The sequence below is a fragment of the Populus trichocarpa genome, chromosome 1, assembly GCF_000002775.5.
Source record: "Populus trichocarpa isolate Nisqually-1 chromosome 1, P.trichocarpa_v4.1, whole genome shotgun sequence".
In the NCBI taxonomy this organism is placed as follows: domain Eukaryota; kingdom Viridiplantae; phylum Streptophyta; class Magnoliopsida; order Malpighiales; family Salicaceae; genus Populus; species Populus trichocarpa.
Window position 1 is genome coordinate 7982962 of NC_037285.2, and position 14884 is coordinate 7997845.

At 33.7% G+C, this 14884-nt stretch overlaps 2 protein-coding genes across 2 annotated transcripts; one reads left to right on the forward strand and one right to left on the reverse strand.

Moving 5' to 3' along the window:
• The first annotated feature begins 728 nt into the window (after positions 1–728).
• LOC7472747 (mitogen-activated protein kinase 4-like) lies at positions 729–4916 on the forward strand. The gene is made up of 6 exons (XM_052447324.1): positions 729–1091; positions 1896–2025; positions 2252–2389; positions 3191–3523; positions 4064–4247; positions 4365–4916. Exons 1-6 carry the CDS (start codon positions 877–879, stop codon positions 4535–4537), a joined length of 1173 nt encoding a protein of 390 aa, XP_052303284.1. The 5' UTR covers positions 729–876; the 3' UTR covers positions 4538–4916.
• A 327-nt stretch (positions 4917–5243) lies between these two features.
• LOC7472748 (probable polygalacturonase) lies at positions 5244–8359 on the reverse strand. The gene is made up of 6 exons (XM_002299475.4): positions 8047–8359; positions 7495–7827; positions 6659–6779; positions 6405–6579; positions 6217–6287; positions 5244–6059 (listed from the first exon to the last, which is right to left on the reverse strand). The coding sequence occupies exons 1-6, from the start codon at positions 8077–8079 to the stop codon at positions 5347–5349; spliced, it is 1446 nt and encodes a 481-aa protein (XP_002299511.3). The 5' UTR covers positions 8080–8359; the 3' UTR covers positions 5244–5346.
• Between the last annotated feature and the right edge of the window lie 6525 nt (positions 8360–14884).

Below are 14884 nucleotides of genomic sequence, written 5' to 3' on the forward strand. Positions count from 1 at the left end.
ATTGTAGATAGTTTAATGGAATAATAAAAAATATTTTATATACAATATTATTTATTTCATGATGTAATAGCAATATTTAAATTAAAACCATCATTACACCCACACACACACTAATATATATTTTATAACCTCAATTTGAAAAGTATTTTTAACCAAACACATTAAACTATCTTTTATTTAACCTCAATTTTAATAACAGTTTTAACTAAACATATATAAATACCAAACCAACCTCAATCAAAAATATTTTTTATAAAATATTTTTTTTTCAAACAACAACAATAAAAACTACCACAATACCAAATACCAAATATACTCTAACAGTTCAATACCACCGCACTACCATAAATAAACATAACCATGATAATGAAAATACATTAAGGTAGTTTTGAAATGAAGAACATAAATAAGTGGGTTCTGAGACAACTATCAATTTTTTTTTTTTAATAGTATCCTATTGGTTATATTATGAAATTCACTTTGAGAAACAGGCATAAAAAAGATATAAAATAAATAATTCATAAAAAAATAAAAATATCATCATCTAAATTTTTTTTCTTCTAATTATATATATATATATATATATATTTAAATAATTTTTTTTAAAATATTAAAATATCACTAATTACTTACCACAATATAATTACTGTGTTACCAAATCAAAAGTTTTCCTTTCTTTCTTTGAAAAACAAAGAAAGTGTTTGAAGGTTAAAAAAGAAAAAGGAAGCTTCATTTCACGGACATTCAAACCTCCATAGAAACAAAGAAAGTTCTCTGTTTTTTTTTAAAAAAATTGGGCGACAACCAAACTTTCCATTTTTTCCCCATTCACTCAGGAAAAAAGAAGCCAAACACAAAAAAAAAGAAGCTTGTTTTATGGCTACCACTAGTACTACTAAAGAGTCTAACAGCTCTGGTTCAACATCAGAGGGAGGAGGAGCTGTTCATCGCAATGGAAGTGAAATTAAAGGACTTTTAACTCATGGAGGTCGTTATGTTCAGTATAATGTTTATGGTAACTTGTTTGAGGTTTCTAGCAAGTATGTCCCTCCTGTTAGACCTATTGGTCGTGGTGCTTATGGCATTGTTTGGTAAGCTTTTTCTATTTCTCCGTTTTTTGATTTTTATTCTTTTTTTATTGTATATTTGATATTTTGATTGGTTCTTTTAGCTTGTATAGGAAATGGGTTTTGGAGGGTTTTGAGTTTTCTTTTGTTAATGGGTTCTTTTGGTTGTGATTTCTATGGCTAAAGAAGCTTTCTTTTATTAATTAATTGAACTTTCTTTTTTTTAATGAAAAAATACTTCTTTTATTCAATCTGTGCTTGTTGTTGCCTAATTTGATTATAAATTAGGGGTAAATTTGCTGAATATTTGTGTAGTCATCTAACTCATGCACACAGCTGTTGCAGGCGTGTTATCGACCTCACTTTGTTTACTAGACTATTGATTTTTAAGGCTAGCATTTCTGTTTTCCAAAAAGATCAAGACTTTCCATGGAGGAAGGAGAGGAAAATAGTACCCACAGAGGGACTTCTGAATAGCACCTAATGTATAATTTTGTGCTTTATAAAATGGTCTAGAGAGTATCTGTTGCAATTTTCTGATGTTAGTTTCAGTTTGTTTTTCTGGGATCATGATGAATTGTGGGTAAGTTTCGCGTTTTATACCATGTAGGAGTTGCCAGTTCCAGTTATACTTGTTGGTCAATATGCATTTTTCATATCCTTAATGCTTTGTTTCCGTATGTGCTATATTTTTCCTAGTTGGAACATAAGGTAAATATACCTTCTTGATCCTCCTCCGCTTGTTGGAAAGTTTTCTTCATGTCCATAAATCAGACTAGTTTATTGAGTGGTGAGAAGAGTGGTTCTTAATGTACATGCTCTTTTCAGTGCTGCTGTGAATTCGGAAACACATGAGGAAGTTGCTATAAAGAAGATTGGTAATGCATTTGACAACATAATAGATGCCAAAAGAACACTGAGAGAGATTAAGCTCCTATGCCACATGGATCATGAAAATGTAAGCATGTAATTTACCTGTAAGTTTTGTGGTTTCCTTGCTTGTTTTGCGAGGATCGTTTCTCCCACAGTCAAATCCACAGATACTTGTTGGTCACATATGCTTCATCACTTCTTTCTCTTTTACCTATATTAGTGTGTTCACTAGTGGTTCTACATTCATCACTCTTCCATATGCCTTTGTTACTCAAGATGTGTTTAGATTTTCACTTCTTTCCTTTCTGCAGGTTATTGCTATGAGGGACATAATACGGCCACCCAAAATGGAGGCCTTCAATGATGTCTACATTGTTTATGAATTAATGGACACTGATCTTCATCAGATTATTCGTTCCGAACAATCCCTGAATGATGATCACTGTCAGGTTTGGCACCAAGAACAATGTTTTGGCTTTATATCTTGCAACTGTTTTAGTGTGAAACTTGATAGCTTATCTAAGTTCTTGCTTGTTGTTTCATTAGATTTTCTGATCACATAGTTCAAATTATAAAATTTTTAGTCTTTCTTTTGATAAAGATCACAGCAGCAAGAAAGGGAATAAATGGTACCATAATAATTATTAAAACTTGGGGATGCTATCCCTCAACTTATTGCAGTATGAAGTGCTTGGCTTTGTTGCAAAGAAATTCAATGAGAACAATTACAAATTTAGAATCTTAAAGCAGCCATCATAACTTATAGTCTTTATAAATTAGGTTTCCACTTCCCTTTCTGGTGCTTCTTTGTACAAAGATAAATGAGTGCTTGCGTTGACTAAGCTAATGTATGTTAATGAGTTTCTTTTGATTCTGCCTGTTGCTTAGTGTATGGAAGGATAAAATAGCTAATGAACTGAAAAACATTGTTACATACTCTTTAGTCTAGAGTAATTAATAAGAATTCCAGCTTATGTAGATGTTATAGGCAAATATATAGTACTTTTGATTTCTGAAGTTCAGAGAAAATAAAGCACCGTCTTCATCTAAAGTCTTTTACTGTGACAATACTAAAATTTGAAGAGTCATTTGTCAAGATGTTGAATTTGTACCGGAACAGTACCTATGTCAAAAACTGGAATTTTTTTATCTTATTGAATTTTAGGGTAAATATGTTATGACATGCTCAAATAACATTGACTTTGACATTGCATGTGGGATTGATAGATTCTCAATGAAACCTTTTGCAGTACTTCTTGTATCAGCTATTACGAGGATTGAAATATGTACACTCAGCCAATGTTCTGCATCGTGATCTTAAGCCCAGCAATTTGCTTCTCAACTCGAATTGTGACCTTAAAATTGGAGACTTTGGGTTGGCAAGGACAACGGCTGAAACAGATTTCATGACTGAGTATGTGGTTACTCGTTGGTACAGAGCACCGGAGTTGCTCCTTAATTGTTCAGAGTACACTGCCGCAATTGATATTTGGTCTGTTGGTTGCATACTTGGTGAGATTATGACCAGAGAACCTTTATTTCCAGGGAAAGATTATGTTCATCAGCTGAGGCTTATCACAGAGGTATGCCTTTTGGGCCTGGCATGTAGTTATTTTTAGCTGCGACATCCTTTACACCATTTTATGCACCCATATAGGTTTCATGGTTCAGTTGTACTAGAGTGAAGGCCAATCTGGTTTAATTCCCCTCTGCCCCTGCCACCTCCCCCCTTGCTATTTCTCTCTTCCAAGAATCCTACTTTGATTATAGCTTTCCATAATGTTTCCACTCATTTGTTAGATTTATTAATAATGGATGTGTCAATTTAGATATGAAAATGAACATCAGCGTTCTCTGTGCATGGTGTCTTGCTAACTGTCGTGAGCCCCAAGATGCTTTGATCTCATTGTCTGGAAAGAAAAACAGATGATTGGTTTTTTTAACATATTGTTAGAGCCATCATGCCAAGCACCAAAGTCTGTAGTACTAAATTCTTATTCCAGAAAAACAGAATTGTGATGAAACTAAGGAAGAAAATTTGTTTATTTATTTAGTGTCACTACTAACACTAAATAGTGTCACTACTAACACCATCAATTCGTTCCTTATATTTTTGTTTAAAGTTAATAGGTTCCCCTGACGATGCTAGCCTTGGCTTTCTGCGAAGTAATAATGCCCGAAGATATGTTAGACAGCTTCCGCAATACAAAAAGAAAATTTTCTCAGCTACGTTTCCCAATATGTCTCCTGGAGCTGTTGATCTACTGGAGAAAATGCTTGTGTTTGATCCCAGTAATCGCATCACTGGTATGAAGAAAGAGTTCAAATTTTACTTTCAACATTTTTTATCAGTGGATTGTAGCTCAAGTACTTTTTGTTTTTTACTTGCACTCTAAGATAGTTATGCTTGTCCATGGTTTGCAGTTGATGAGGCCCTTTGTCACCAATATTTGTCATCTCTCCATGATATCAATGATGAGCCTGTCTGCCCCAGGCCTTTTCATTTTGATTTTGAGCAACCATCATGTACCGAAGAGCACATAAAAGAGCTCATCTGGAGGGAATCGATGAAGTTCAATCCAAATCCATCATGTTAGGAGAAAAGGAATATGCTGCAGAAAGATGTTGGGAAATGGAATAGCTCCTTCTTCAGAATGTCATCCATCGTCATTTCCTGGAGAATATGAACACGACATTCGTAGAACCTATAAGCTGAAGTCATTTAATGATCAAGAAGTAGAGCATAGCCTCTGACAAAAGTGGTTGCTTGTATAAAATTTTAACGCCTGAAGTGAATTGCAATGTAAAAAGTAGAGTTGATTTTCGCGAGTACCAGAATTTGGGAATTTGATCTAAGAGCAAAGAAAATATCATATATGCTGTATTGATCATGATGATCTAATATCTATTTTTTCTACTCAACAAGTCTCAAATAAAATTGAGAAACTAATAAAAAGTGCTTGTTTTGCATTCTAATTTTGCTGTGTTTTGTAAACCCTGGCCCATGCTGATGTTTGCGGGTTTCTTGGTGAACTTGGGTGTTGAAAACTTGCTGCAGAGCAAGCTGGAGTCAAATACTTGGAAGTTTTTTAGATATTTGAACTTCTCTTAGGATTGGTACTCTGTTCTTTTCTAGTGAATGATTTCAACAGACCTGCTAAAGGAAAATAAATTCATAGAGGGCCGCTATTTTTATGCTATCATTATACCTATTCCATGGAATCTCCTATCAGTACTGTTTTTGTTCCTTTTACCACAAGGTAGATTTAGTTGTGTAGCCTGACAGTTTCCATGGATCCTTCATTAAATCATCTCAAAACCCAGATTTTTGATTGATATATAAGTCACGCTATATTACCGTTAGAACAAACAGAATACATGTTCCAAGGTGCAGATACTTTTCATGTCACCAATGATGCTTCCTAAAGAAGTAGCACGTCTGAACCTCCATATTCTCAACTGGCAGGCTATCTTCTGGAAAATTGCATCCTCCAATCTTACCTGGTCCCTGGTCTGGTAACAGAGCACAAGGTTTTGGATTCACTTCACTTGTAATCCCTGCAACATCGGTGCAGTTCCACTGAAGTTTCTTTGAATTTTGTGCGAGTCCAATGGTCACATTAGATATGCAGATTCCAGTAAAGGGATCACCAGCAATGCCCTCTAATTTAGCTGCCATTGTCACATTTTCAGCAACCACGTCTCGGTAATTAATATTCTGAATCACAGGAATTGCATTGGGGTCATAGTTGTTGTCAGGATGAGAACCATAATTTCCTGTCATCCAAAATACCCATTTCATTGTTTTCAATGTCATCCCTCTTACATATATGTCTTTTACGTAACCTCCTCTTCCTACTGCAGTTTTGATCCTAACACCTGATTCTGAATCAATAGCTGTGATGTCTTCTGCCCTGACATCCTCAATCCCCCCAGACATCTCACTCCCCAGTGCAATCACTGCACTGGTGGGTGAAATGCATGTCAGCCTTCTGACCACAAGCTGCTTTGTAGGCATCCCGAAAGAAATACCATACTCATCCCAACCACTCTTAACAGCCACACAATCATCTCCGGAGACAATGTAACAGTCCTCAATTCTGGTATTTGTGCAAGAATCTGAAGAGTTACAGAACGAATAGTTCAACATCAGATACATGTTCAAAACTTTTCAGAATATGTCATTCCTGACAATTTTTTCTGCTTTGTAAAACAGTGCAAGAATGAAAAAACTATTTTTGGCCTATAGAAGAAAATTCAATTTCTACATGATTACCTGGATTGATCCCATCAGTATTTGGAGACCTCACTGGTGCAAGAATTGTCAAGCCTTGAACTACAACATTGCTGCATTCCATTTTAATTTATCAACGCACGTTCATCCAACAGAATATTTAAGGACATTCATCAACACTAAAGAAGTAAAGAGCAATAGATGCAACAATTAGGGACAAGAAGGAATACCTGCAATAAACAGGATGAACATTCCATGATGGGGAATTGATCAATGTAAGATTGGATATCTGAATATTAGTAGAGAACATGATTTCTATCAGGTAAGGCCTGGTGTAATTAAGCTCTCCGGCACGAAATTTTGTCCACCAGAGTTCACCCTGACCATCAATAGTGCCGTTGGCTCCTGAAAGTCGAATGTGTTCATAGTAAAAAAAGTAAAGGGTTTTTTTTTTTTAAAAAAAAAGAAATTACTAATATTATACCTGTTATTATAACATCTGTGAGGTTGTTTCCAAAAATGAGACTGCTATACCTTGCACCATCTGCATCTCTTCCTCTACCATAGGATGGTAGGGGCTCTATCAGTGGATATTCACTTTCATCCTGATAAAATGTTCAAAATCCAGGAAATATGAAAAACATAATTCATCATTACTGTATTAAAATCAACTTATCATTATTGCATAAACATGCAAGCACTAGCTTTGACATCAAAAGAGCTTTGCAAGCTCACTTTAAAACTGGAAATAGGATAAAAGTAGTTTGTCTCCACTCTCAGAGTTTGATTTATGTCCCACCTCTCCAACGATCAAGTTTCATTATTTGCTCACTTAAACACATGTCGTGGATCCAAATCATATGGACTGGCAGTTGAACTGTTAAGCTTGTGAAGCGGATCATTTTCGATTAGGCACTTTTCAATTTAGGCCCACAATAAGTTTCTACTGGTGGTTGCCAGGAAGTTGGTCCCATTTATCAAGGTGAACTAATTTCAACCAAATTGTTGTGGTGTTGAAACTCAAGAACATAGAATGTTGTGCAGACCCACTTTTTTTTCTTATGAAAATAACATCGTGATACTGATGGAGAACGAATTAGTAATTAAAACAATTTTCAAAACAAGAGAAAAGAAAAAAGAAGTCTTATGGGCCATGGAAGGAAACAGGACAGCAACTTCGTGTTCTTTAAACAAACTTATATAGGCTTATTTTGATTTAATCAGTAAGAGGAAAATAAGTAAATGGAAGAAAGGAAAGAAGAAATCAGCAAGTACAATTTACATAAAGAAAAGTCATTGAAAACCTTGATAGATTCTAACCTGAGAAGCAAGAAGGACAGCATCTTTGTCAAGATAAAGAGTGAAATAACTAGTAAGATTGAAACTTCCAGTCAACCATCTTCCTGGAGGAACATAGAGTATGGATCCACCTTCTGATGAGAACTGGCTCAAATGATCAATTGCAGCTTGAAAAGCCTTTGTGTTTGCAGTTGTTCCATCTCCAACACCTCCAAAATCTGATACTGAAGCACTATGAGCCCTGCAACTTAAAGCTGCATACTCAAAATAATCCCACTTCACAGATTTTCTGCTCTCAACACCAACTGTATAAAAAAGCACCAAAACACCAAGTAGTCCTCTGACATCAATCACCTGTTCATTTCATTCAAGAACATGAAAGCCTGGCCAGAAAAATCATGCATGAAAATGGTTTTTCCCCCCTCCCTCTTTCACTATAAGCAGAGCGAAGAATATATAAATGGCATCTTAGAACATAATCATAAGAAAGGCGAGGCCTTGAGAGTTGAGAACATGCTTTAAAATGTGATGATGCTTAATTTCATTATTTCCATGACATTCAAAATGTTTTACCTTAGATCTTCTTGCACTTGTCCACAACTCCATTGGTGTTGAAAACTAATAGGTGCTTTGGTTTATCACTGCAGAAGCAGATGGGCTACGTCTATATATATATATTCAATGTGACTTGTGAACTTTGTCCTTGTACAGTTATTTTTCTGTGTGCCAGAAGGTGGATCAAATATAAAAAATTACAATTATAGTCCTGGTCAGATTGCTTAAAGTTCAAAGTTTCCTTTTCTTCCTGTACGTATGAGAGAAAACTACACTTCTAAGAAAGAAAATTTGTCAATTTTCTTAAACTTGAAAGGACATGTAACCACGGGAAGGAACGCAAGTCCTCCCTTAAACATGAACGTAATCCGGTCTTAATCTAAATAACAGGAGCCTAGCTAGTGGTAAGTATTGACTATTTCTTCTTTATTAGGGAAAAGATGGAGGTGGGCAATGAGCCACCATTAAGACATTTATTTCTCACTGTGCGTTTACTTTGGTGTCATGCAAAATATTTGATAACTCAAAAGTTTTAGTTTCATAATTTTTTTCTTAAAAAAAGGGATTGATAGGGTGCATCCATCAAATGTTTTTGCAGAACATTTTTTAAAAAGAATTAACGTGTCCCTTGCGGCTCATTTTAAGAAATCGGACTGGTTATTCATAGAAGAATTAGGATGCTAAAAGATATGATACCATGCGTGCACTATAGAAAGCACATCCACTACCATTATATACCTTCTACTTGTGGAATTCTCCACTCTCTCTTTAGTCCCCCATCTCGGCCATTTCCAAGTTGATTTGAGCCTAAAAATGGCTGAATTTACCTAACTGCGTTTTGTGCATATGGGTGCACATGGCTCGAACCTTAGTCTATGACTCGAATTTTTTTCAAGCTCCTCGCCCCAACTTTTTTTCCCTATAGCTTTTTATGGTGCCTCATCCAAGTAGCTCGCTTGCACATCTATCATAGAGCAAGGGCCACCGGAAACGAACGATGTGAACTATTAAACGAGTGGTGTCTCGATACACATGAGAGCCACACAAAGAGGCGATCACACGAACTTGGAAAAGGACATCCTTTCCTTGGACATGAGTTGCCCCACGCATATCCATACCGTTTGGCAGAACTTGCGTGTCATAGCCAACCCGTGACAGTGTTTGTCATTGCGTTTCACGGGCAAATGTTAAGCACTAGTGGAGGAAAACCCCACCTGATACCATCAATATTTTTTTATTGATAGTAAAATATAATCGCATCTTGAATTACGCGAGCTTGCTTCCCATTAAGCCCTTTTCAATAACCATATACTACAAGCAAATGATTCCCTTGCCGGGGTGGCAATGCATAATAGTATGTACCTGTTATGTATAGGCATCTTTGAAACAACTAAGAGAATGTCTGTGAGTGTGGGATAACGATTGTTTTTTAAAATATTTTTTATTTAAAAATAAATTAAAATAATATTTAAAAAAAATTAATTTTAATATTAGCCTATTAAAATGACATGGATACATAAAAAAAATTAATTTGAAGTGAAAAAATAAAAATAATTATTTTTTTAAAAAATAATTTTAAAAATCAGGTGTACAATAGCATACACAGACACCCAAAGAAGCATTTAAAAAGAGCACTTTCAGTCAACCAACAAACAAAATGACAATTAAACTGTGGTTCGTATTTGAAGTGTGGAAGTTAGGTCGATTTCCATGTGCTTTTGACGACTCCCATTTCTATTTTCTTCTCTTTTGCAACCGCTTCCACTTTCTGGTCCATCGATGTTTCATATGCGCAAAGAAAATTGATATATTAATTGGAGTATATTTTATGGAGAAATCAAGGCGCGTTTTATGGTGGAGACCATGCCCACAAATTGTGTAGGTATATCCGGCAGTGATTATATTTTTGGCCCTACCTACCACCATTACAGGTTCACCTTTCTATCAAACCACAAGTTTAACTCGTAGAGTAATTAGCAAAACAACTGAAAGATACAAGGTGGGTCTCACTGTTTATATGATGAGTGAATCAATTTTATTTTTTAGACTTTTTTTTTCAATCATACCCTTCTATAAATAGCCTAATTAGAAAATAAAAGGCTTGAAATTACAGTACGGTAAAAATACAAAAATTAAAGATAGAGGATTAACATGTAAAACACAGAGAAAATATATGACTAACCATGCAATAGCGACAATTTTCATTTTGGTCCATAATTTTATTATCTATTTTTTACTCCCTAAGTCAGAGAGAGAAGACTGAAAATTGTTTAAAAATGGTGAAGAGAGAGAAACTAGTTGTTTGGGTTACTTTTAGGTGAAGAAAATCGTTGTTCTTAGTGTCGACGGGTTCCATAATTCGACGATGAGATTTTGATGGTAGTGATTTTTTAAAAAAAACATCCTTGAGAAAAGAGATTTTAATCGTGTTTGAAAGGTGCATGTACTTTGCATGTTTTCGCTTTAATCTAATCAACATTTTTTAGGACTGATGTTTATTTTGTTACACGAAAAGGAGATTCATATGACTACCTCGGACATAGAAAATTATGGCCTCCTATTGTTCAGTTGGAATTGGATGCTAACATACCCTTTCAATATTGATGATGACACTTTTCAGGTTTACATCCTTTATAAACCAGGTATCAAAAAAGAAGTTAAATGAATAGTTAAGTTGACAGATGAAATATACACATGTGATAAATGATAGAGTTCTCATCGACCTTGTTCACATGTTGTGCAGAAAAGCATCTTGATATAACCCTGTATGTTGACTAATATTATAATGTTCAGATGTATAATAACCTACATGTCACTCCATTTCATCCTTTACCTAATGAATTAGAGTGAAGTGAATATATACTAGTCCACAGGGATGCCCAAACCCTTCAAGATGGAAAACCGGATGAGGTTGACAAAAGTCATCTCGATTGATAATAAGATGGACGTAAGAGAGGGGCATTCCCTATATAGATGTGACATATATGGTTTGACAAGGCATAATAATAAAAACTTGTGAATACAAACAACACATATGACAAGATACTTAATTATATTGTTATTTATTATTTGTTTGTAATGTAATTATTTCTAATATTTATTTTCCAATTCACTACCAGAAAATCGATAAATACAAATGGAAATACCGAGAGAATATTTCTGTCGATAAATTTTTGAGGGATTTTACCAATGGAAATATTCTCTCGGTTTATACCGAGGGAATTACAGCGGGGAAAAAATAAAATAAAGAAAAAAAATGATGACATGTCATTTTTACAAACGGAATTACCGACGGAATAAATACCGTCGGTCAATTCCGTCGGTAAAATCATTGGTAAACTGTGAACATTGTTAATCATGTCAATTACAAAGGGAATCACCGACGAAAAATTCCGTCGGTATTTTTCAGAGAGCTCCAGAACTGTTCACTTTCCAATTGCACTGTTAATTGTTGTTCTTTACGGATAAAATCACCGACGGATTGAAAAGTCGTAAGTGTTATTTGGCGGTTTTCTGAAAAAATTCGATTAATTTAAAATTTTCATTTAAATATTACAGACGGAATCACCGACGGATTGAAAAATCATCGGTGATTGTTGGCGGTTTCTGAAAACTTTTTATGAAATTTAAAATTTAAAATAAATATTACAGACGTAATTATCGATGAAATAATTAAAAATATTAATATTTAATTATCCATCGGTAAAACCGTCGCTAACGCGTCCCAATAAAAAGCCTGAATCCCCTTATTTCACAAGAGACAGACTCATTTCTTATTCTTCTTCTTCTTCTTCCCTATATGTAACATCAATATCTATTTCTTTCTCTTCTCTTCTCTTCTCTCTTCATCTCCTTCTCTTCTTCTTCATGCTTAGGTATGTCTTCTTCTTTTTTCTTCTTTTATCCTTTTAATTTTTTTTAATTAATATGCTTTACGAAATGTTTTTTGCTCTCCTTAGCTTCACTTGCAACTACATTAAGGTAATATTTTTTTTCTTCCTTTTTCATGATTTTTTTCACTATATTTGTTTTTTATTTTATTTTTTATTTTTTTTGTTCTTAATAATTGTATGAATGTTGTTATGAGAATTTTTTTCATATGAGATCAATTTTTAGTTGATTTATTTATAGGATTTTAAAATTTTTAGCAATCGCAACTTCATTTTTTCATATGAATTTTTTAGTTGAATTTATTTTTTGTTTTATTTATTTGTTGCAAATTTGTTTGAGTTGATTTTTTTCTTCTTTTTTCCAAGCATTTTTAGTATATATCATAGAGTGTTGATTTATGTTAATTTAATTATTTTATAATTTTTTAAAATGAATTTTTTAAAAAATGTTTTTAAATAATTACCGATGGTATTTTTTTAGTGATAAACTGATGGAATGAAGCAGGTAATTTTTTTAAGCATATGTTCCGTCAGTAATAATATTTTTTTAATTACCAACGGATTTACCGACGGACAAAAAATTACCGATGAAAGATTCACCGACAGAGCATTTCAGTAGGTGATTTTGTTGGTAAATTAATTACCGACGGAATTTGTGTCTTACGCAGACGGAAAAATTCCATCGGTAAAACTGTTAAATGTTGTAGTGATTATGAATTATATTTTGTATTATATAGGTACACTTAGTTAGGGTGTCATGTACATGAGGTGCATCTTTTTCATCTACACGTAGAGTTTACCAGTACATGGATCCTTGTCCGGTTGATCCTTTTATTCTACGGTTATATAAGTTATATAGATCACAAACCATATGGAATGAGAATGTATGTTTGTTTTCATATAACAAACATGATTAATTATTTTGCTAATTATCCTACAATTCATGTTAATACATTGAAAATTTTCTTTTATTATGCAGGATTTGAGTAAGATGTACTATAGATTCTTTAAGTTGATGTCGCTTCCAAATCCCGTGATCTCATACGTCATACAAATAAGTTTTTATTACATTACATGTATTCAGCACATAAAGATGAATTATGACTTACTCATGACACTTATTAAGAGATGGAAATGGGGGACTCACATATTCCACCTTCATGTAGAGGAGATAATGCCTACATTATAGAACATTGTTATTATGCTTGGCTTGCCTATATATGAGCGAGCACTTACTGTCGTGGGTATCTAGAATAAGGTCACTCTATATGAGAGTGCATTCGGACAAGTACCTCCTCCTGAAATGTTCAAAGGGAATGCTTTATACATGAGATGGATATGAGAAAACTTTTTTAAATTACATGATGATTATGATGACGAGATCCTATGAAGGTATGTTAATGCAGATTAATAATAAAATTAACATATTGATTTGTCTATATTTGATTTGAATTCAATGTTCTGTTGTGTAGATATGCTAGAGTGTACATACTTCATATGTTTGGTAGTATATTTTTCATATATCTCAGTGGGATGTATGTGTTCTTGTTCTATCTACCACTGCTGGAGGACTTCGAATCCATTCCACTATATAGTTGGGGTTTATGCATCCTTCCATATTTGTATAGGCATTAATATCAAGCTAGTTTGGAAAAAACAAAACAAGTTAAGGAATGTTTATTGCTTTTATACGTAAAATAAATGTAATAAGTTTTTTTTTTATCTCTGTATTATTTTTTTATGTTTAAGTTGGTTACTAATTATTGTATGTTTTTTGTACATAAAGTTATGGTTATAAAAATATCTACACTTGGGGCGACCATGAATTGAGTTTGAACTTGTTATGTCTGTTCAGGTTTTGAAGGTTGAGCTACAACTTCCATGAGGATACATGTAATATGTTATTGATAATACAAATTATGTTATCTAGATTAATAATATTTTTTTTATAGAAACCATATCTAATAAGTTTCATTGCTTATTTATTAACAGATGGTGTGAGAGTAGATATTTTAAAAATAATCCAACCTATATTCTATCATTTTATTGTCGCGAGATAGATATAAAACAATCAAAGCAGGTATGTTATAATAAATTGCAATGTTGATGTTAAAATTAATGTTGAAAAATGATGAGATAATTTTTTTGATGTTGGAAAATATTGAGAAGTAATATTGAAAAATAATTGCTTGCTTTGATGTTGAAATTCCTTAACATTGAAAAATATTGAGAAATAATTGCATAGGTTGATGTTAGTAAATGATGAAAAATAATTGCATTGTTGAGGTTTCAATATGTTGTAAGGAATTCTTATTCAGAAGATGATATGTCAACTGCTCCTGTTATATGCACATTGGCTATGAACTTTACGCACATTAGTTCTCCCCCTCATATTTTTTAGCTTGTTAATTAGATACTTTTCCCAAACCGTATAATGTGATAATTTGGCTTTAAGCCACACATCTCGTCTGACATAGATACGAGTGATCAATTACATTTTATTGGTAGTTTAAGCAGGCACGCTGATTATAATTGGATGATCCACTATCTCTAGTAAATATCGATGTGCATCCTGTGATTTACGAGGAGGAATACATAGGTTGATACCTTAGTATAACACACTAAATCATTACACCAAACCCAACGCAGGTTTCTCCGCGCGAGTAGATGGCTATGAGCCACATGCATGTCGGATCCAAATTGTTGTAAGTGTTTGTTATTTTTTATAAGCTTGGACATAATTGTTGCATTTTATTTATGGACTAATAGCTTCTATTTGCTTCATATTAGGTTGAACAGTTGTTACATGATGATCGACGTGTTGCGGGTGATCTTTGTGATCTCGATGATGATGATGGACTTGCTCATTATTGTGTATCTTCTTGTTTTGAGATATGTCGTACTACACTTGACATGTTAATTAGGAGAGATATTGAGCCTAGATGATGTTGTCTTAGGGGAAGAGA